The following is a 24,909-nucleotide window of genomic DNA, read 5'->3' on the forward strand; positions in this document are numbered from 1 at the left end:
TCTTTTTTACATACACACACACACACAGGTACTCATGAACGTTAAAAATCATAGTTTTGGCCTTTCTTCCCATTTACACAGGAGGATTTTCTCCTGTTTAATGGCAAATTCAAAAATGTAATTTTTAATGCCTATGAAACATACTAATGAGTTTACAGATTAAAATTTTAAAAACTTAGTAATTCCTCTACCATATACATAAATTATTCTGAACTCTTTCTACTTTTCTTGGGAGGAACACACTCATTCATAAATTTTTTATGGCTAAGAGCACTGTTTCAGGACTAATTCCTAGAAACAGCATGATTTTATACAATTTTAGTAATAATGAATACCCTTGTATCACACAACAGCATTTACCATTTTTCATTAAATAAAAAGACAAAATGTTAGAGGAAAATAACATTTTGGCAACAAAAACACATGGCTTTGTCTAAACCAAACTTGAATGAATGAATTCCACACAATCTGAACTCTTAATCAACTTCCACATTTTCTTCTAATCTCAGATTTCTCAAGAAATATATAAAGTAAAATTAAGCCCTATCATCTCTGAAATTTTCACTTAATAAACCTCTTAAAACTTCTGTGCACAAAGCAGGGCAACAAAAGTTAATATTCACAGCAAACCTCATTAAAATAACCTCAACAAATAATAATTATATTCTACTTATGATGACAGAAAAGAATGTTGATTTTAAAAAGAATTTTCAGTTAACCAGAATAACGGATTCTCTAAAAACCTGTTCCCAGATCTCCAAGTGAATAAAAGGCTTTACTAAACCCTTCACTCTCTGGAGGTGGCTATGAATGAGGAAGAGGAAGGGAAGAAATTTCAGTAAGAATTTTAGATCTCAGCTGTGTACTGGGCCAGATATTCTTTTGCATTCTTACTATACTTTAAGGTGAGTGAAATATAAAATTAAATTTAAATTTGTATTATTAAATATAAAAAGATCATTCAACAAATATATTATTTTGTCTAAAATACATGAAATCAAGTTTTTTCACTGTTGGCAATGAATTCCAGAGCAAAAAATACACTTATTTTTTTCAGGTGCCAAACAGTTGCAACATTCTCAAACTTGAGATAGGAGGCAAAAGTTAAAATATTTTTCAAGGAAAAAAAAAAAAGCCTCACTTTATAACCTTATAATTACATTATAAATTTGCCCTTGAATTATTAAATTAAAAAAAAAAATCCAACCCTGAACTTAAAACTGTCAGGCCAAAGAGAGGGAAGAGAAATACTTCCTCAACACTCTGAATAAATAAACACTCTGTGAGTGTTTAGTAGGTATCAGAAAGCTAAGGACCAAACTGGGATATAGCTCCCACAGGTCAGAGAAGAAAGATCAGAAACAAAATGACAAGAAAGGATAAAGTAGCTAATCAGAATAAAAAGCAAAGCTAAGACCAATTATAGGAAATACATTACCCTTGTGCTGCTATAATAGGCACGCATTCACTGTACGTTTGTCTCCAACACTGTTCACCATTAGAACCTAAAAAGCGAGTTTTTTCTGAAGACAAGATGTTAGAAAGTTGGATTCTGGCAATTCCCAGTAATAAATCTTTACTCATTTTATCCTTGTGCCATAATTCAACCAGCAATGGAATCCTAAGGAAAAAGAGAAACATGTGTTCATACCTATGAACTCTGAACTAAGGCTTCTTATACTGAAATTTCTAAATTCATTTAATAAGCCAAAGATGTTTTTGTTATCTGGAATGTAAAGGCTCAATTCCACGGTAACAAACAGAAAACACTACTACATTTTTTACACCTCTTTCTATGCAATGAAGAAAACACTTCAAACACTACTATTCCCACAAATGGTTACATGATGTTTACTCTTCATTCTTTCTCTTAAAATTCTTTCTGAGTCGTGATACTCTGAGAAAGTAAAAAGACATTTCACAGATCTCATTTTTCTCCACAAATCCATTTCAGATAGCTGGATGAATACCTCCATTTTATACAGATGAAAAAAACATAAAAAGCATATGATGGGAGTTCCCGTCGTGGCGCAGTGGTTAACGAATCCGACTAGGAACCATGAGGTTGCGGGTTCAGTCCCTGCCCTTGCTCAGTGGGTTAACGATCCGGCATTGCCGTGAGCTGTAGTATAGGTTGCAGACGCGGCTCGGATCCCGCGTTGCTGTGGCTCTGGCGTAGGCCGGTGGCTACAGCTCTGATTCAACCCCGAGGCTGGGAACCTCCATGCCGTGGGAGCGGCCCAAGAAATAGCAACAACAACAACAAAAGACAAAAAAAAAAAAAAGCATATGATGTATTATGGTCATTAAGAGAATCAGTAATAAAAACAGTTCATATTTATCTTCACCTATTATACTAGGAAAAAGCAAGGCTACTTTTCAAAGTTCCTCCATTACTCATATATTATTTTAAGCAAGTTCTAATATCCAAACACAGGCAAACAAGATACGAAAACCTAAAAAGAGCCTTCATATCCATATAAAACTTTATAGTGAAAGCACAAGTATCATAGACATTAATAGTTTGTTTCTACAGTCTCAAATACATAATAAACTGTTGTGGATTAAATATATAGAAATTCCTCTTAGTTTTTTTGTTTGTTGGGGTTTTGTTTTTGTTTTTGTTTTTTTTTTGGCTGTGCCCATGGCATACAGAAGTTCCAGGGCCAAGTGACCCAAGCCGCTGCAATGACAACGCTAGATCCTTAACCCGCCAAGCCGTAAAAAAACTCCCCTGTTAGTAAGATACAAATCTTCAAGAGCTGATTTGAGAAAATAATATACATATCATGCATCCATTACCTCAAGAAGGTATCCTGCAGCTGATGAGGCATTGTTGCAAAATCAAATGCACAGTAAGATTGGGGAAGAAAAACTTCCATGTTTTTCCGAACTTCTACAGGTGGATTAGTCATAATAGGAGCTGCACTTCCAAAGAAAGGATATGAGTACCTAGAATTTCAAAAAAACAAAATCTTACAGTTTGCAGATAAGGTTTAATAGTCCATTTTTAAAAAAAAGTATAATATGAATATTATGAGCAAACAGAATTCTTAAAAGAGACAAAGGGCACAAATACATTATAGTTTTACTCCTGTCACCAACTTTAAAATTATACAAGTATTTTCAGTATTGATATAAAAATTACAGAAATTATAGAGAAAATGCATATTTGGATAGCAAGAGTTTACAAAGTTGTTTTACAAGTCATCTTCCAATGATTCTCTGGAGAATTAGGAGAATTCTGATATTATGAAAGCAATGACACCATGTTAGGAAGAGATAGTGACTTTGATATATTCCAAATAAGAGAAAGATTTAGAAACGAAAATGTCTCCACTAAACTAAGACAGAGCTGCCACATGTTTAGTCGGAGTTCCTTGAAGGCACGGGTCCTATTTTTTTCATCTTTGCACTCCTAAGAACAAGTTTTTGTCATACAGTAAATTATCAAGAAATGCTTGCTGAATTTAATTTCTAAACCTTGTTTCCTTTATATAGTAATGTCCTGACTTTTTTTTTTTTTGGTTGCACCTGCGGCATGTGGAAGTTCCCAGACCATGGATCGAACCCATGCCACAGCAGTGACAATGCAGGATCTTTAACCTGCTGAGCCACAAAGGAAGTCCTATCCTGATTTTTTTTTTTGGCCTCACCCAGAGCATGCAAGATTCCCCAGGCCAAGGATTGAACCTGCACTGCAGTTGCAGGCTGTGCTACAGCTATGGCAATGCCAGATACTTAACCCACTGCACCACAAGGGAACTCCTCTGTCCTGAGTTTTTATGGGCTAAAAAATCTTAGTCAACCCCAAAAGCATTCATTCATATTTTGTTTTTGAACTGAGAATCAAAAATGAGGCAGCTCGAATATACTACAGATGAATCAAAGAGTGACATAAAACTTCTAACTTTCATCATAAATGCCACACCAGATTAAATAGAAGAATGCTTAACTACTGCTGAACTTATTTTGTATTTAAAGCCAAATATAACGATATAGTAATGCTTAAATTTCATCTTATATTTTGTTATTCATAAAGAAAACTAGAAATATAAACTCTACTACTGAAAACTACTTTTCCTGTAAGAAGAACCCTGTGCATACAACTCAATTCCTACATAATTACATACACTAAATTTAGGTCATCTCAGAGAGTTCATCCACTAGAAACTTATCCCCCTACTACACAAGCAGTGACTAAAAAAAGAAAAGAAGCAAACTCATTAAATTTTTTCAAATGTCAGTGTTTGTCTCACCAATTCCATTGGATAACTGCCAACCACAATTTCATACCAATGCAGAGCAGGATAATATAAAATTGATCAAACATCAAGTTAAATGCCCAACTTAAAAAAATGCTTTAAAATGCCTCAAAGACAGAAGCAGTCATCCTTTTTATCAAGTGATTTCCATAGAGAGTATTAAGTGCATCAGAACTATTTCTCTGGCAGGGGTTGGGATGGAAATGCTGTAAAATTGGGTTGGGCTGATCGTTGTACAAATATAAATAAAATATTGTTTAAAAAATAGGTTTTAGGTTTAGTACAATTAGAAAAAAAAAGGAACTATTTTTTGGGATAAATATTCTTTTCCCTTTCTTTGTCAAGTGAAATAGTAGCCTCACATATTGACATTTGTTTTCTTTTGTTTTGTTTTGGTGTACCATTTGTTTCTATTTACACGAAATTCTAGAAAACACACATTGTAGAGACAGCACAGCACTGACTGTCAGGGAGTAAAAATGAGAGGAGGTGACTGACTGCAAAGGGTGCCAAGGGAACATTTTCAGGTGATGGAGATTGCTACATGATGACCTTGGTGGGTGGGAGTTATACAACTGAATATATTTGTCAAAACTCGGAATTGTTGACCTTAAACTGAGGAATTTCGCTTTACATATAAATTATACCTGAGATGCATTTTTGAATCTCCTTCTTCACTAGGTTGAGCTCCTTTATTACATGGCCCATGTACCCCTAATACCTGGCAAATTGTTGGCATAATGTAGGCATTTAATGACTAAACAAGTGGCCCTACAGCAAGATGGAAACACAAAAACTAGTGTTAGTTCTTTCTAAATGGGCTTATTCAAGGCCATCCAATTTTAGATCATCCCTGTGCTTCTGGTCAGCATCAGCTCTAAGTATCCTAAGATCAATTTCTCTAGTAGCAGCAGAATAGAAAAAGGAATAGTGCTATGTTATCTAAACCCTGTAAGAAGAGCTATGTCTGGCCTTCAATTTTTAAATAAAAACAACACTTCAGTAATGATTCTCAGCCTCTAACATGAGATAAAATGTAGAACTTCAGCTGTGAAAGCCTTCCATGCTATGACTTCACCATCATGCTCTGTGCAGGTCCCTCTGATTCTATCCATTATTCACGCCAAAGCTCAGATGATTTTGGAAACAACTTGACAAGGAAGCAAAGAAAATTCAGATACAAGTAGGAGCTGACTGGCACATCTGAAAGACAGATATGCCTCAAATCATAGCAGCAAACAACGAGTAGTTGCCTACATTCCTGGAAATGGCAATTGAAGATGATACAGAGATTTTCATTTTAATCACATAAAGACCAGTAACTTTATTACAAACGCTAATGTCCGTTACAAAGTAATTTATGAGAAGCTAAATACTCCAAACTAAAACACATTAGTGTATTACATTTAATACAATAATTAAATGTAAATTGTGTAAAGCCATGTAACTGACTGAAATACATATTTTAATTAAACTGAACGATGTGGACACATAGTTCATTAGGTATGGTATCTAGAGTCACAGTTTAAAAGGTAGATATTAGGAATACAACCCCCCATTATTACACAGTTTTAGAGAAATATCAGAGACTATACTTCCATTAGTTTAACCTATGGCACCTTTTCCAGAAACAACACATTTTAAGTTCAAGAGTCAGTGCATTTTAAATAGGACCACTAACAAATTATTTTAAATGCCTACAATTATTAGAATAGGCAAGACTGTCATCTCTCATATCACCAATGCCACCCAGTTTAAAGTCAATGGAACATAGCCTTACCCCCTTTGGGCCACTGATTTAATTTGACAAATGTTATTACAACTTCTTTGGTGGCATTTCTCCTCAGAAAATAATACTTTGAAACAAAATCAAATCACACCTTAATATACAGTTGATTGGAAAACCAACTTCCAAATCATGGATACTCCTTAAGTCTATTGAAAAGCAAAAATGATGTGATGTTGCAGGAACAGCAATCTTCTGTCCTGAAGCTGTTTCTGAAGCCATAGGTGTAGTTACTGGCTGGGCCTGTGAAGCCGGTACAGAACTGATAGCTAAAATGAACATAAAAATTAAAATAAAAAAAAAAAAAAAAGAAATTCCATTTGCTAACAGTTTCTCTTAAGTTATTCAGGTAATTTAAAACTATCATCTCATTTATCTTCAAATAAGGAATCTATTTGATTGTATAAATATATGAATTGAGACATAACCTTCTCAATGTGATTTGACCAAAATTACGTAGCCTTTAATTCCCATTACAAAACTGTGTAAATAAGAGTTTACTCTCAACGTATACTGCAAAACATAAAAGCATACAGTACTGATGCAGTAATGTACGACAGCAGCAGATGCTAATTTACTTCTAAGATGGAGTAACAAAAAACTTAATATTTGAGACTTTCTGCAGGTATAATTTAAGAAGGAGTAACAAAAAACTTAATATTTGAGACTTTCTGCAGGTATAATTACATCACTTTTTAAAAAGTAGTTTGGTTATTTGAGGTACATATGACATAGACTAACAAAAAACTAACACTTGAAAAGACAGAAGTACCTAGTTCAACCCAATCACAAAATAGAAGTGTTTAGTGAATGGCCCAAGTCATACAGCTACTCAGTGACAGAGCTGTAACTTGCACCCAAATGTCTAACTCCTAATCCACCACTATTCTAATCACTTACACTACTAAATTTAACTGTAGATCCTTATGTTACAGATGGAAAAAATTTTAAAATACCAGATAAATATGCATTCTCAGACTGTCTCAACTTTGAGATCAGAAATGATTACTATCAGTTTACTATAGGAAGCAATTAGTTCTTTTTCTCTAAAATGCCAAAGAATTCAAGATATCCATGAGTTCGCTAAAAATCAGTTTGAAACTACTATGCTTCTTTAATTTCTTTTGAATAAGCTACTATTTCTAGGATGAAAGTAGATGAAAAATTTTCTTACCTTTTAGCAAGTTTCACGAAGTTAAATAAACTGCAGTTACTTTAAAGTGATTTTTTTTTTCCCCCACTGGCACACACTACTGGCTCTTTAAAATATTTACTTAGAACCCATGAAAACTCTCAGTCATTTATTATTAGATGGCTGAAAAATCTATACCTAGAGGATCTATAAAAAGCATATCTTACCCTTTGGATGTGGTTTTGTGTCCTTATCGTACTGTAAGCTTTCCACTTCACTTTCTGTTGCATCATCTTTTGTTGGAGGTGACTGGTTGTGAGGTGGGACAGGGGACACGCTTGGAGATTTTGCCCCAGTATGTGTCTTCTCCTTTATGGGGGTTAAAACTCTCTTCTTTGAATGGTGTGGCTCATGTTCATTCTGGGTCTTTAATTCAATTAAAGACTAAAAACAATTTTTAAATAAAGTATAATTTGCAAAGAACTTTCCTTCATACTTAAGCAAAAAAATGTGATGTTGTTTTTTAAAAATATAAGCTTCCTTTCCCCGTTTGGATATTCCTAGTCTATTTTTCTTCATAATTTGCCAATTTTCTTATAGCATCTAGGACCAGAAAAAGGAAGATTGAACAGGAAGGAAATATGATATCCAGAGCTCAGCATCAAAATGCATCCTAATGTGTAAAAATGGATATTCAATAGAAGAAGTCAGGCATAGGAGTTACTGGGAATGGCTATTTCTATCAAGGCAATACAAAGGAGGACTTTATTGCTAAAAAACAAACCAAAAACCAAAAACCCAGATATCTAGTATGATTTTCTTCCTTTGCTCTACTACCCTCTAAAAATACATGAATATATGTCTTTTTGAGCTCTCACTTCTCTTCACAACCTACCTAAAAATTAGTTCTTTAAAAGAACAGGACCCTAAAGATGACTCTGGGGCTATATATAATTCAAAAACAGATACGTTCAAATAAATGCCTGTCTATTGCCTTGAGGCAGTATGAGAACTATGACGCACTGATGAGCCAAGAACCTTATTTCAGCTAAGGCTGAGTCAACCAGGAGAGAGGCATGAATGCAGATTCCCAGAAACGAGGTCTAAAACTGTTCTCTTTTACCAGAGTTCCTTTTCTGCCACAGACACTGCCTGAGCTGGGGGTGTAGGGGATGGTTTCCACTACATGAGAACACTGTGCTAAAGGCTCTGCATAGTCACTTATGAATGCCAGCAGAAGCCACTGCACTTTTCAGAAGGGTCTTTCTGGAGAGGCAGTATCACACGATGAAGGTCACCAAGAGTAGTAAATACTTTCTTACGCTAGGTAACTCATTAGAAGTTCAATTTTGGCGACTAATCCTGAGCAACATCACAGAAGCTGGAGAAGGGGAAGGAGGATGACTACTTGCCTGGGGGTCTATGCCTTCTCTCTGCAGAGCCACAGACACTCCCACCGTGGGGGCCAGCTCCACAGGAATAGGTGCAAGCTTTTGTTTGGCTCGATTTGGGGGGTCAAGAGTGAAAGCACCCTCAACTGTGACTGGGCGGTGGTTGATTTCCGTACTTCCCTTTTTCAGTAATCCAGTTAAGGGTACTTCTGTACTTCCAAGCGACTGGTCTCCACAGCAAAGATGGATCTAACATACAAGGGAAAAATCAAAGTCAGGTTTTATGTTTTCTCCTTTATCCTAAACACATAAACTTAACAAAAAGTTATAAAACGATCCACAGAAGGCAAACAGAACGCAGGCTATCTTAATGACCTGCAGTGACTAGGTAAGATTTGCTCACATGATTGTTAAAACTGCGGATAAGGCACAAAGTTTACCCAGAACTCAATAATAAAGCTATTAATTTATTTTTTTTCTTCCAGTACTGCACACTCCTATGTTATCACCTTCTTCTCTTTTCTCTTTGGTGAGTTACGGTTAGCATTTTACTATGCTATTTTACATTTGCATAGAGTATCATCAAGCATTATTTTCCATTTCCATTTCAACAGCAATTTAAACACAGTCCTTAAAAAAATAAGTGGGTGGATCTAGCCCTATTTGGAAATGAGAGAACCACAAAAAATTCTGTTTTACTCACCCATTAAATACCTTGAGTGTTTCTTCTTCTTGCTTCACAAAATTTATATACAAAAAAAGAACTTTAACAGTAAAAGGTAAAAGAGAATACCTCTGGGGTGGAATGTCCTGTTAACCACTGCTAGCTAATCAAAACTTCAACCTTACCACCTTTTATAACTACCGAAAAATAAAAAGAAAGCTATTCTAGCTATGCTACGTAACTATTCTTTTCCCTTACTACCCTGAAGTCTCAGCAAACCTAGTACTCATATGAACAATATGTAATCATTATATAAAGATATTTTTAGCTCTAATATCAGCAATGACCACTATATGCACTTATAAACATCTGATAAACTCCAAAAATACTTGCTAAAATAACTTTTTATTTCAAGTTTTAATCACTCAAAATTTCTAAACAGTCAATGTTATTAGGTGTGATATATTTTTAGGTATGAAGAAAGGAGTTTCATGCCTTAAATGTCCATGAGAATCAAAGTAATAAATCAACGGTCTTGTTAAGGACTGATGAGTTAGATCTCAAATAAAATTCCAAGTGTTTTTTTCCTGTATTTCATCATTTTATATACCCTCCAACTTTCTAAATACCTTAGATTTAACAGAAGCACCTCTAAAATTTAGCTCCACTAAAAATTCTTAATGTCCCTTTTCACCTCCTACCCAAAATGCAAAATCTAATAAAGGACCACTTTTCTTTAAAAAACAAACAAACTACCTAACCTTTATTTCACCACCCCATTTCTGTCTGATTAAAAGCAATCATAATACACAAAAGAGTAATTTTGGACTAGTTAAGGTTCACTTTTATATAGAGTCCAATTTAAAAATGGTTTACAAAAACACTCGATTCAAGGGCAGGTTTTAGAAAGTTGTTTTATTCCTTTGCTTTTAAAAGCAATCAGCTGTTTAAGTTCTGAGATATAGAGTGTGACTTGTATGGTGACAGCTAATCTCCACTAACAATAATGAAACCTGCCTGGTGCCCACAGCTTTAAGCTCCAGGTACAATTTTTTTTATTATAAATGACTGAAAAATGATCTACCTTTTTTCACAGTATCATGGTAAGGCAGTATTATCTCCTAAAATTCTGAAATAACTGTTATGCTGTGACTTTAAAAGTCAGGGTGATTCTCAAAAAATTAAAAGATGTGGCAGAAATATGATATCCACTTCAGAAGTAAGAGAGTTTAGGTACCTCTATAATGCTCAAAAAAATAATCTCTAATGAAAAACAATTTTCTGCCATACGTACCTGTAGCTTGGAATGAAGAGCCAGGTAAATGCGAAGAATTTCAACACTGCTACGTATTCGAACAGATGCTCTCTCTGGCTCAAAGTTTGGGTTGATCAGATCATTGAAGGGTTCATTTGTAACATCATTTCCCAGTAAAGAATAGTAAAAGAAAAACTCAGGCTGTCTTTCTGGAAGTTTCATGGTACAGGGAATTAACTAAACATTTAAGGGGAAAAAAAGATTATTACTTTATAAACCACTAAACATGCTTAAAAATGTTGATAACACTAAAAATACTTGCTAAAGTAATTTTTTTATTTCAAGTTTTAATCACTCAAAATTTCTACATCTTTGCCAAATTACTACCAAATAACTAGTTAGATTAATTTTATTTTTTATTTTTATTTATTTTTTTTGTCTTTTCGCCATTTATTCGGCCGCTCCCAAGGCATATGGAGGTTCCCAGGCTAGGGGTCGAATCGAAGCTGTAGCCACCGGCCTACACCAGAGCCACAGCAACACGGGATCCAAGCCGCGTCGTCTACAACCTACACCACAGCTCACGGCAATGACGGATCCTTAACCCACTGAGCAAGGCCAGGGATCGAAGTCGCAACCTCATGGTTCTTAGTCGGCTTTGTTAACCACTGAGCCACGATGGGAACTCCATAGTTAGATTAATTTTAAAAGCTTTATCTTAGCACAAAGAGACTAAAGTATTTGTACACATTTATGTTGTTTCAAGGTTTACATTTCATTCAACTAGTCCATTAAAAGTCCATAAATGTTCTTTTAGAAAAAAAGTGGTCAAATATTTTACTGAGCTTTCCTTTTTTCCATATACCTCTTTATTTCATCTTATCCTTACTCCGCTATCTTCTCCATAAATGAGGATTGTTTCTTTTTTTTTTTTTTTTTTTTTGGCCATGCCCTTGTCACGCCAAAGTTCCTGAGTCAGGTACAGGACCCACATGACAGGAGTGACGATGCAGGATCCTTAACCTACTGAGCCACCAGGGAACTCAAAAAATGTTTAAAAAAAAAAAATCTTAATCCAGGCTATTTACTATAACTCTTAGTCCAAGCTTTTGACTAAAAAAAACAGAGTTCCCTTTGTGGCTCAGTGGAAACAAATCTGACTAGTATCCATGAGGAGGCAGGTTTGATGCCTGACCTTGCTCAGTAGGTTAAGGATCCGGCATTGCTGTGACCTGTGGTGTAAGGTGCAGACAGGGCCCTGATCTGGTATTGCTGTGGCGTGGGCTGGTGGCTACACTTACAATTCGACTCCTAGTCTGGGAACATCCATATGCCATGGGTACAGCCCTAAAAAAGACAAAAACAAACAAACAAACAAAAAAAACACAACTCCCCCCCAGCTTTTTAGCTACTCTTTCAAAATTTGAGAGCTATAAATTAATAGCTGCAAAAAGGTATCTTCCATACTAGGAGCATGTCTTCTTAAAGCTGGTAGTTTCATGGCTACATGTAATGTGAAGACATGGGATTCTTGTCCCATAAAATGGAAAATACCTTCTAACACATCTTTAATGTTTGCTAGCACACTGTTAAAAATAACAATAAACTATAAGTAATTGACATGTTCATCAATAAGAGATGGTTTAAATATTAGAGTTACCATACAGTATGGCTGCTAAGTAATGATACACTGACAGGAAAGTTAACTAAGACACCATTAGGTCAGAAAAAAAGTTACAAGACAGTTTGCATAGTTTGTGAAAATAAAAAGTACTAACTGCTTAGATTAAAACAGCTTAGGTACTAGGCACACTGTACATAGTCAATAACGTTATTTATTTTATATAAATTATATATTATATATAAAGTAAGTTATCACTTTAATCCTATACGTTTTTAGATTTGTTGACATGAGTAGATGTTAATCGTATGGATTTTAATCATGTAGATTTCTGTCTACTGAGAGCCAGCATATACGCATCTCTAGTTGTTAAGAGCACAAATTCTGGAGTAAGCCCCAAACATCGACCTTCGTCCCACTGATGGCTTGCTATGAGATCGTAGACAAGTACTTAATCACTATGTACCTCCATTTCTTTTAGGGTTATTGGAAGGATTAAAAAAGCTAATACATGTTCACTTCCACAGTTCTGCCTAACACATGGTCACCTGTTACTGTGAATGGGATCATGTCTGAGGAAAAAATATACTACTCTTATTGCTAGATGCTTTCCTTTTCTTTTTTTTTTTTTTCTTTTGTTTTTTTTAGGGCCACACTGGTGGCATATGAAAGTTCCCAGGCTAGGGACTGAATTGGAGCTGGAGCTGCCAGTCTACACCACAGTCACAGCAATGCGGGACCCGAGCTGAGTCTGTGAACTACACCACAGCTCACAGCAACACCAGATCCTTAACCCACTGAGCCTTTAACTAGCTTGAGAAGTCCTTGGCTTGTCTCTAAAAAAATGAAAAAACAAAGAAGTAATACTAAGCAGTATCAAGGGATGAATAAATTACTGGGCTTAATTTTCTGTGTGTTTTCAAAAATTATTGTAAAATACATGTAACAGAAAATTTATCATTTTAACCATTAAATACGGTACAGTTTAGTAACATTAAGTACATTCACAATGTTGTACAACCATCACCAGTATCTAGTTGCAAAACTTTTTCGTCACTGTAAACAGAAACACCAGAACCATTAAGCAGTCACTCCCACCCCACACCCCCACAACTTTCCCATCCCTGGAAACCACTTTCATCTCTATGGATTTGCCTGTTCTGGATACTTTATATGAATAGAATATGTGGCTTCTTATGTCTGGCTGATTTCACTCAGCATGTTTTCAACACTCATCCTTGTTATAGCATGTATCAGTACGGATCAGTGTGTGTCAGTGTGTGTAAATACTCACACCTACACACATTTTGTTAACCCAATCATCCACTGATGGACATCTAGGCTATTTCTGTGATACTCTGGGACATTGCGAATAATTCTGCGATGAATACTCATGTACAAGTTTTATTCGAATACTCTGTTTGCAATTCTTTTGAAATTGCTAGGTTCTATGATAGTTCTACTTAAATCTTTTGAGGAGCCTATTTGGCTTAATTTTTTATTTTTATTTTTGTCTTTTTGCTATTTCTTTGGGCCGCTCCCGCAGCACATGGAGGTTCCCAGGCTAGGGGTCGAATCAGAGCTGTAGTCACTGGCCTACGCCAGAGCCACAGCAACATGGGATCCGAGCCGCGTCTGCAACCTACACCACAGCTCACGGCAATGCCGGATTGTTAACCCACTGGGCAAGGGCAGGGACCGAACCGGCAACCTCATGGTTCCTAGTCGGATTCGTTAACCACTGCGCCACAACGGGAACTCCTGGCTTAATTCTTATCAGAGATATCAAACAGCATGCCAGACATCAATCTTTTTTTTTTTTGAATTTTTAAATAAACTGAGTGACTTCCTCTAATAAGTTACTTTGTATTACCAAGAACTGTATTAGTTTGAGTTGTGGATTCAATAGGTCAATTACCCACAACAAGCTTTCACCATATAAACACATATAAACACAGCTTCACACATACAAACTATATACTAAACACAACAGTTTTTGTTTGTTGATTTGGTGGTGGTGGTGGTTGTTTTTTGTTGTCATTGTTTTTTGGCTTAACAGGGCCACACGTGCAGCATATGGAAGTTCCCAGGCTAGGGGTCAAATCAGAGCTGCAGGTTCTGGTCTACACCACAGCCAGAGTAACGCAGGGTCTGAGCCATGTCTGAGACCTACACCACAGCTCAAGGCAACACTGGATCCTTAACTCACTGAGTGAGACCAGGAATCGAACCTTCATCCTCAGGAATACTAGTCAGGTTTGTAACAAACTGACCCACAACAGGAACTCCCAAAGTACATTAGTTTAATCTCATTCCTCACCCAACACCTACAAAGATGGTAGTATCACTACCATAAAAACAAGAAAATTCAAGCCTGAGAAAGGTAAAGAAAACTGCCTAAGTTAAAGAAGCTAGTAAAAAATGAGATTCCAATTCAAATTCATCTTACTCCAAAAGCCTTTAGAGGCAAAGATCAAAATATGAAAATAATAGAATGTGGAAAGTGACCATATGGCCAGAAATTACTAGGCCATTAGCTAGGTATAAAACCTTCCCAAGACTGGGTTTCCTCATCTCAAAAACAAAAATAATCATCCCAAAAGTTGTGGTAGGATTAAATGTAACATTAGCAAAGTAGTTAGCACAACTCCTATTTCACAAAATATAACACAAGTAAATGGCTGATATATATATATTAACAATTATGCCTTCCTGATGAGTTAAAAAACATTAAAAAAATATAAAGTATCAATTTAAAATACTCTACAGGTATTAAATAACAGTAAAAATAGAGGAGACTCATTATCTAAAGTGTTTTCTGTTGTGGATAATGAACAGACAGTGGACATTTAGCTTTACCCTCAGCCAGTATGGTATATTAAAGTGGGGCAATCCACAAGCAGGGCTTTATGGAAAGAAGAAAAAATAATAAGGAAATTGATGGAGAAAGACAAAAACACATATAATGTAGAGGCTATAAAAGCAAAAACCAAATTAAATTAAAAAGTTCCTGCACAGCAAAGGGAATCATCTACAAAATGAAAAGGCAACCTACCAAATAGGAAAATATATTTGCAAATCATGTACCTGGTAAGGGACTGATATCCAAATATATATAAAGAACTCATACAACTCAACAGCAAAAAAAAAAAAAAAAAAAAAAAGCAAACAATCTGATTAAAAAATGGGTGGGAAATGTGAACAGACTTTTTTCCCAAAGACATACAGGTGACCAAAAGGTACATGAAAAAATGCTCAACATCACTAATCATCAGAGAAATGCAAATCAAAACTACACTTAGATATCACCTCATACTTATTAAAATGGTTGTTATCAAAAAGATAAGAAATGACAGGTGCTGGTAAGGGATGTAGCAAAAAAGGAACCCCAGTGTACTGTTTGTGGGAATGTAAATTGGTGTAATCCCTAGGAAAAACAGTATGGAGGTCCCTTACAAAATTATACAAAACTACTGTATGACCCAGCAATTCCACATCTGAGTATTTATCCAAAGACAATGAAAACATTAATTTAATAAGATAATGTGCACTCCCATGTTCACTGCAACATTATATACTATGGCAAAGATATGGAAGCAACCTCAGTGTCCCTTAATAGATGAATGGGAAAAGAAAATGAAGTATAGATACATACACACACACTCACACACAGCAGAATATTATTTAGCCATAAAAAAGAAGGAAATATTGCCATTTGCAACAAGATGGATGGACCTTGAGGGCATTATGCTAAGTGAAATCAGTCAGAGTAGGACAAGTACAATATGATCTCACTTATAACGGAATCTAAAACAAAACAAAACGAAAGAAACTGAACTCAAAGATCCAGAAATCAGATTGGTGGTTGTCAGAAGTGGAGGGGGTAGGGTGGGTAAAACTGGTGAAGGGGTTCAAAAGGTATAAACTTCTAGTTATAAAGTAAGTACAGAGGATATAATGTACAGCACAGTGATTATGTTCAATAACACTGTGTTGCATATTCGAAAGTTGCTAAGAGAATAGATCTTAATGGTTCTCCTCACAAGGAAAAAACAATTGTAACTATATATATTGTTAACTAGACTTACTGTGGTGACTGTTTTACAATGTATACAAATATCATGGCCATCATGAACAAGTCAACAAATAACAAATGCTGGAGAGTGTGTGGAGAAAAGGGTACCCTCCTATACTGCTGGTGGGAATGTAAACTGGTACAACCACTATGGAAAACAGTATGGAGGGAATCTCAGAAAACTAAATATAGGAGTACCATATGATTCAGCAATCCAACTCTGGGGCATAAACATATATCCAGACAAAACTATAATTCAAAAATATACATGCACCCATATGTTCACTGCAGCCTTATTCACAATAGCCAAGACATGGAAACAACCGAAGTGTCCACTGACAGATGAATGGATTAAGAAGATGTGGTATATATACACAATGGAATACTACTTGGCCATAAAAAGGAAAATAATGCCTTTTGCAGCAACATGAATGGAACTAGAGACTCTCATACTAAGTGAAGTAAGTCCGAAAGAGAAACACAAATACCATATGATATCACATATCTGGAATCGAATATACGGCACAAATGAAACTTTCCATAGAAAAGAAACTCATGGGGGAGTTCCTATTGTGGCACAGTGGTTAACGAATCTGACTAGGAACCAAGAGGTTGCAGGTTCGATCCCTGGCCTCACTCAGTGGGTTAAGGATCCAGCATTGCCGTGAGCTGTGGTGTAGGTCGCAGATGTGGCTCGGATCCTGCATTGCTGTGGCTCTGGTGTAGGCTGGCAGCTACAGCTCTGATTAGACCCCAGCCTGGGAACCTCCATATGCTGCAGGAGCGGCCCTAGGAAAGGCAAAAAGACAAAAAAAAAAAAGAAAAAAAAGACAGTACCAAATTGGGAGAGAAAGAGTAAAGCTCAAAGAAAATATATATATATATAAAGTATTTCTTTTTGTGGGCATGAATTCAGTGTGACAAAGCCAAACATATTTTTTAAGAAACATCTTTACCTGATAAACCTAGTAAGACTTGATGTGGTCACTAACTCATATTTCACTTATGAATGTGGATTATCTGGGAAATGCATACCTCTAAGAAAGTCACGAAATAGTTGTATAAAATTTTAACATCATAAGCCATATTCTCTACTTCTAAAAGCAGTAATTTTTTTCAGGAGTTACAGATCAACATAATTTCAAATAAACTGGACATGATCCTAAAAAGAACAATGAAATAACAGCTACTTTTGCGTTGAGCCACTGTTGGGAAGAAGCAATCAACCACGGGTCCTGAGCAAACCTGTACATTCTTACTGAGTGTACCAAGATTGCAAGGCCCTGACCATTCTTACCCAGGCCGTCTCCCAGGGTTGCTTATACAGCTTGTAACCTTGAGAGACAAGGTTATACGTCTTCCCAGACAAAGACCAGGGCTGCTTACAATAAAAGTGGTTACATTCCATAAGTTCCGTGTTCCTTAGCTGTGACACACACCACTGAGTGTGGAGCAACCACCCGGGCCCCTCCATGTCACCCCCATTGGACTTGGAACAAGGGGAACTGAAAGAAATACACTGATATTCATGCCCCTTGCTGAGGGTAATACACTCCTTTGTCTCTGACCCAAGAATCTTCTGTCTTCTGGCAGCATCCAAGAAAAAAAGTAACAGGCTAATCCATGAGTTTGTAAATAAGGTAAAATCTAATCCCAGACCTGACAACTATTAAGGTATGACTAAGACAATGTTCCCAACATTGTATATTTCTCCAAAAAGTAACTTATTTAATCCTTAGAAAAAAAATCCTTTCAAACCAGTTCTTATAATGGCACACAATACAATGTGAAACAAAGCTTATTTATTGTCTTTCCTCTACATTCTAAGAGTTAAATTATTCTCTTACTACCAAGCTCATCCCAATTTCCTGTTTTCATAAAGCAAAAATGATCTGAAAGAAAACATTTTTCTAATTTTTCTTTGAAGTCCACTTGCAAGTCTTTAATACTTAAAAGACAGATTTTAAAAATAAAATGTTTTCAAATTCTTTGTGAATCACTAATCTCACCTGCTCCAGCTGGGTGGCGAATGCTATGGTCACTGACATAATGAAGGAGTCAGTGCAATACTCAGCTGGCCCGATCTGATGGTAACCTCCCTCCTCATTCAGCACTGCCACCATGTCCTTTGGGTCAAGTCCAGACAGGCTGGCAGGTACTATATGGAAAAAAGACACAAGTAAGCTACATTGTAGTTTACCACGAACCATTATATAAGATTTTGAAAGCTTGTTACACCTTTCAATTTACTTGGCAGGTTTCAAAAATACAGTTAATATCTACCTAAGGGTTCCTTTGATTTTCCTTATATGCCCTCCAAGATACCTTATTTAACCACCATTTTCTTTCCTCCCATAAAAGGCCTACTTTGAAGTAAGAACACCTAATGAACCACATAGAAAAAGCATCACAGGTTTCTTGAAGGAAGCGAATCTAAACTGCAAACTGAAAAACAGGCAAAACTCTACTAAAAAGAGAAAACTGACTGGATAAAAATGAGGGAGTGAAAAGGGGTGTCCTACGCAATAGGAATAATACATACAAAGGTGTAGAAGCAAGAGAAAGCAAGTGGCTAGAGGACTGAAATAGGTGTGGCGTGCTAGACACAGAGGGAAGACTCAAGTACAGAAATGGGTGAGGCCAGAGAGAGAAACAGAGGCCACATCATTAAGAGCTTCTTGAGTGCTGTGCTGAAACGTTTGGACAGTTTTCTAAGAATAAGAGAAAATCACAGAATGACGTTGAGAAGAGATCAGGTATAATCAAATACTCTTTGCTATAAAGAGAGTGGAAAGGGGCAGGATTCTGCAAATTAATCAAGGATAAAAACAAAACTATACAAAACTAAAATAATAGATAGTGCCAGTGTGAGGAAGAATGCCAGCAAGTTGGCACTCTCCATGTTGGTAGATATAGGTAAGTACCTTTTAGAGGGTAATATGTCAAGGTTTACCAAAATTTTACACATGCATACCCTATAAGCCAGCAGTCCTTGACTCCAGGAGTTAATCCTAGAGAAAGATGCTTACTGCAGCACTGGCTAAAAATAGTGTTAACAGTTAAGAGCACCGACACTAGAGTCACACAGACTGAAGTTCCAGTCTCAGTTCTACTACTGGCAATAGTTCTTTAGGGAAATTATATATATGATCTCCTTCAGTCTCCATTTTTCCTTCTGCAATGCTTTTACAGTGTTGTTGAGAGAAAATTCAATAACAAAAGGAAAGCAATCAGCATGGTATCTGGCAATAAAATACTTCAATGAAGGTAGCCATTAAATAGTAAGATCAGCAGGGCTAAGAAGTCAAAACAGTAACTATGACAGGTTTCTCTTTATCAGAAAAGGAGAACACTAGGATAAATCTTGTGGTATAGGATGAAAAGGAATGAGCTTGTCAATGTGAACTTACGTTGTTCAGTATATGTACAGACAAGATATAAAAATGCATATTATACATCCTTGTGTGTATATATATCCATGTGCACACCATGTATGTATGTACATGCGTGGGAACAGCAATTGGTACAATCAGCACCCAGATCTTGACTTCTAAACATAATTCTTTTCTAAACAGCAGCAAAGTTCCTTAAAGAAATGGCTGAATCCAGGACTGAGACAGGAAAAGCCTAAGATGAGCCTGGACCAATCATCTTCAGCCAGAAAACAAAATAAAACAAAAGCTCAAAGAGTTACTAAAACAGCAAAAAGGAAACAGAAGCAGCTTGAAGGGGCTCTCAATGCCCAAATATAGGACAAAAAATGATAGTTAAAAATTATAAGCCACTATATAAAAAGATGACTATAAGTCCATACTTATACAATAAAAATGAATGAATAAATTGAAGGTATAATGAGGAATAAATATTTCTATAATTTTCTAATTCTTCCCCACAAAATATTTATCACAAAGGAAAAAATGAGTAAGTTTATAGTTGAGAACAGACACACAACACCTGAATCAAGTAACCAAAGTGAACATCATCAGTAGTGAGACAAAAATCCAAATAGTGTGCCACCTGATAAGATGCAATGAGAACATAGCACCCGAGACAGAGACTCCTGCCAAAGATGCATAGCTAAAATTTAATGTTAGACAAGTTCAAACAGGACAGGAGACACAGGTTCACCAAAAGACTGAAATCTAATCACAAAACTATAGAACGCTTCCTCTCCCCCAACACCTTACCATTGCATTTCTATTTATTTATTTATTTATTTATTTTTGTCTTTTTGCCTTTTCTAGGGGCACTCCTGCGGCATATGGAGGTTCCCAGGCTAGGGATCGAATTGGAGCTGTAGCTGCCAGCCTACGGGATAGCCACAGCACCACAGCTCACAGCAACGCCGGATCCTTAACCCACTGAGCAAGACCATGGATCGAACCTACAACCTCATGGTTCCTAGTCGGATTCGTTAACCACTGAGCCACTATAGGAACTCCCACCACTGCATTTCCAAAGGCCTGTTTTCCCTTTACCCACTATATCATGTCCATCTTTCAAAAAAAAAAAAATTATAAGGTACTCAAAGGCAAAAAAAATAAATAAATAAAAATCCATCATCTAGGCTTCTACATTAGGAAAATAGAAAAAGAGGGATGGGGGAGGAGTAGGGCATAGAGCCCACCTTCTCCCACAAATACATTAAAAAAACCTACACGTGGAACGATTCTCACACAACATCTACTGAACGCTGGCAGAAGACCTCAGAATTCCAAAAAGGGCAAGAAAACCTCCACATAACTGGGTAGAACAAATGGGAAAAAACAGAGAGTGAGAAGAGGAAAAAGGGCATCAGGACAGAATCAGCATTCCGAGGAGCTGTAAAATAGAAAGGAATCTGACACTGGGAGGCCACCTAACTGGCAGGGAGACTAACCAGGAGGGAAGGGGGCCCTCAAAACCTTGGAGAAAAGTGCAGCAGCCAGTCTGAGGAGGGCAAAGCAAGGGAGAGCCGCAAAGACAATCAGTACTACTGCCCAGCACACCACAGCCTGAGACTCTCAGGTGGGGACTAAGGGCTGAGGCTTGGACTTCCGAGATCAGTCCCGGGAAGAAGACCAGAGTTGGCTGTGTAAAATCTCCCTGAGAGGGCTAGAGAGTGGTGTGCCATAACCGAGGGAGTGTGGGAGGGGGTCTTGGCCCACCAGAGAGGCAAAGTGCCATTGCTGGGGAGGGGGCGCAGGGAGTGCTCGACTGCCATAGGACCTTCTTTCTCTGCCCATCAGTGGGCTCTCAGGTGGCAGGGCATCTCTTGTGCAGGCTACAGGGCAAGTGCAAACCACCTCAGCCATCTTGGACTCCAGAGGTGGACACAGCCTGCCACCACTAAGGGTCCTGTGATCAGGCATACCTGCTGCCCCAGCCACCCCAGGAGTAGGGCCCTGTAACCAAGCACCGCTGGTGCCCTTACCCCCTGGGAACACACATGCCTTGCCACTGCCACTGCCACGGGCCCCAGGCACCACCCTTACCTCCCTGGGGTTCACTGCCACTGCTAAGGGTCCAGCCACCAGGCACAGTCTGCCAATCCCACTGCCAAGGGCCTGGCCACCAGGCATTTCCCTGTAGGCACCATCCATTGACCTCACCTCCCTGGAAGTATGCACAGGCCATCCACCTGCACACCCCCTATCAAGGAGATAACAGCCTGCACACACAGAGGAAAGAGAGAGGAAGCATTCAAACTGAAAGCAGTGCTCACGTCAAAAAAATAGAAAACCGGAGTTCCCATCGTGGCTCAGTAGTTAACAAATCCGACTAGGAACCATGAGGTTGCAGGTTCGATCCCTGGCCTTGCTCAGTGGGTTAAGGATCCGGTGTTGCCGTGAGCTGTGGTGTAGGTTGCAGACACGGCTCGGATCCCACGTTGCTGTGGCTCTGGTGTAGGCCAGTGGCGACAGCTCTGATTCGAGCCCTAGCCTGGGAATCTCCATATGCCGCTGGAGCGGCCCAGGAAATGGCAAAAAAGACAAAAAAAAAAAAAAAAAAAAAAAAGGGAAACCCACACAAGGTTCCCAGGGACACTTCAGCTTATAAACAGCACTCCAAGGCTAAAGTAGATAATTATATTCCCTCAAATCACACAGTAATAAAAATTCAAGCAAAATGAAGCATAAGAACTATTCCCAGTTAAAAGAACAGGAAAATAAATAATGAAACAGACCTCTGCAGTCTAATAGACACCAAGATCAAAAAGGAGGTAACAAAAACACTGAAGAAATTAAAAATGGCTATTGACAGTAATGCAGATTTCTTTAAAAAGGATACAGTAACAATGAGCAAGAGCTAAGAAAAATTAGAAAATTCATTTGCCAAGTCAAAAGCTGACCTACAGGCAGTGAACAGCAGAATGACTAATACAGAGGAATGAATAAGTGACTTGGAAGATTAGAATAATAGAAATCACCCAATCAGGACAACAGACAGAAAGCCAAATGTAAAAACAATGAAAGAGATATATGGGATAATATAAAGCATGCCAATCTATACATAACAGGGATCCCAGCAGGAGAAGAAAGAGAAAGGGGGACTGAAAATGTATTTGAATAAGTTATAGCTAAAAACTTTCCAAATCTAAAGAAGAAAACAGATATCCAGAGATAGGAAGCACAGAGGGTCCCAGACTTACATCAAAACATGTAATAAAAATGGCAAAAGTTAAAGATAAGCAGAGGATTCTAAAGGCAGCAAGAGAAAAACAGAGTTAATTACAAGTGAACCCCCATAAGGCTATCAGCCGATTTCTTTACAATAACACTACCACCAGAAGAGAATGGCAAGATAATCAAACTTCTATAAGGGAAAAGTCTGCAACTTAGAAAACTATAACCAGCAAGGTTATCATTTAAAATTGGAGACACAGAGAATTAATCATACAAAAAGAATACAAAAATACTAAACCAATCCTGAAAGAAACATTGAAGGTCTAAATAGGAAAGAATAAAGAGATATAGGATGAAGGAAATCACAATTATAAAGTAATTACTTAAATAAGCCAGTACTGGAGTTCCCATTGTGGCTCAGTGGTTAACGAATCCAACTAGGAACCATGAGATTGCAGGTTCAATCCCTTGACATGCTCAGTGGGTTAAGGATCAGGTGTTGCCGAGAGCTGTGGTGCAGGTCCAGACGTGGCTCGGATCTGGTGTTGCTGTGGCTCTGGTGTAGGTCGGCAGCTACAGCTCCAATTAGACCCCTGGCCTGGGAACCTCCATATGCTGTGAGAGCGGCCCTAGAAAAGGCAAAAAGACCAAAAATAAATAAATAAATAAGCCAGTACACAGATTTAAAAAAAAAAAAAAAACTATTTGTGAAAGTGATGATAAACACAAGGAAGAGCAAAAGGATAAACATGAAGATGTAAAAAAGAACATCGAATTCACAAAATGTGGGGAAGAACAGTAAGAAAATCTAGACTCTTTTTTTTTTTAAATGTGTTTGAGCCTACAGGACTGTCAGTCTCAAGCAAGGAGATAAAGAGGGTAACATACTAGAAAAACAGGGCAATCACAAATCAAGAAGAGTGCATTCACAAAAACCCAAAAGAAAAGGACATAAGAATAAATAAAAGGAAATCTTCAGACCACAAAAAGAAAAAGAAAGGAACAAAGAATCAACTGGAATACAAGGTTTAAAATGGCAATAAATACATATCTATCAATAATTACCTTAAATGTTAATGGGTTGAATGCTCCAATCAAATGACACAGAGTGCAAGAATGGATTAAAAAAACAAAAGCCTACAATATGCTGCCTATAAGAGACCCACCTTAGGGCAAAGGACACATATAAATTCAAAGTTAGGGGATGGAAAAAGATAATTCATGCAAATGGAAATGACAAGAAAGCAGGAGTTGCAACACTCTTTATCAGACAAAACAGACTTTAAAGCAAAGGCATAAAAAAGATAAAGAAAGACACTTTTTAATGACAAAAGGATCACTTTAAGAAGATGGTATTATGCTTGTCAACATATATGCACCTAATATAAGAGCACCCCAATACATACAACAAATACTAACAGGCATTTAAGGAGGAATTGATGGGAATACAATAACAGTAGGGGACTTTAACACCCCACTCACATCAACAGACAGATGCTCTGGGCAGAAAAGCAATAAAGCAACCGAGATCCTACATGACACAAAAGAACAGTTAGACTTAATGGATATTTTCAGGACTCTTACCTTAAAAAAAAAATCAGAGTATACATTCTTTTCAAGTACATGGAACATTCTCAGGGACTAACCACATACTGGGACACAAAACTAACCTCATCAATTTAAGAGTACAGAAATTATTTCAAGCATCATCTCTGACCCACCATGGCATGAAACTAGAAATCAACCACAGGAAAAGAAATGAGAAAAAACTTACTACATGTAAACTAACATGCTACGAAAAAACTAATGGGTCAACAAGGAAATCAAAAAAGAAATTAAAAAAAAATACTTCATGACAAATGGCAAAGAAAACACAAGCATTCAAAATCTACAGGATGCCAAAAGCAGTTCTTAAAAGTTCATAGCTATACAGGCTATCCTCAAAAAACAAGAAAAATTTCAAACAAACAAAACAACATATAACCAAAAAGGATTAGGAAAAAAAGATCAAACAAAACCTAAAGGCAGCAGAAAGAAACAAATCATAAAGATAAGGGAGGAAATAAATAAAAGAGAGATTAAAAAAAACAACAGAAAAAAAATCAATAAATCCAA

At 37.0% G+C, this 24,909-nt stretch overlaps 1 protein-coding gene across 6 annotated transcripts in view; it reads right to left on the reverse strand.

Annotated features, from left to right (window-relative positions):
• Positions 1 to 24,909, reverse strand: part of CEP120 (centrosomal protein 120) — an 89,686-nt gene that overhangs the window by 49,725 nt on the left and 15,052 nt on the right. For all 6 annotated transcript variants that reach the window (XM_005661594.4, XM_003123877.5, XM_013995057.3 and 3 more), the window contains 7 exons: positions 18,199 to 18,347; positions 10,533 to 10,730; positions 8,596 to 8,823; positions 7,411 to 7,627; positions 6,146 to 6,320; positions 2,803 to 2,952; positions 1,439 to 1,621 (listed from right to left, as the gene is read on the reverse strand). In XM_005661594.4, the coding sequence (XP_005661651.1) occupies positions 1,439 to 1,621; positions 2,803 to 2,952; positions 6,146 to 6,320; positions 7,411 to 7,627; positions 8,596 to 8,823; positions 10,533 to 10,730; positions 18,199 to 18,347 (1,300 nt within the window). The remainder of the gene's footprint in view (positions 1 to 1,438; positions 1,622 to 2,802; positions 2,953 to 6,145; positions 6,321 to 7,410; positions 7,628 to 8,595; positions 8,824 to 10,532; positions 10,731 to 18,198; positions 18,348 to 24,909) is intronic.

Source organism: Sus scrofa, chromosome 2 (genome assembly GCF_054392235.1).
Source record: "Sus scrofa isolate SSC_HxYL_T2T_F1_AM1 chromosome 2, Sscrofa_HxYL_maternal_Yorkshire_Landrace_v2.0, whole genome shotgun sequence".
Taxonomy (NCBI): Eukaryota; Metazoa; Chordata; class Mammalia; order Artiodactyla; family Suidae; genus Sus; species Sus scrofa.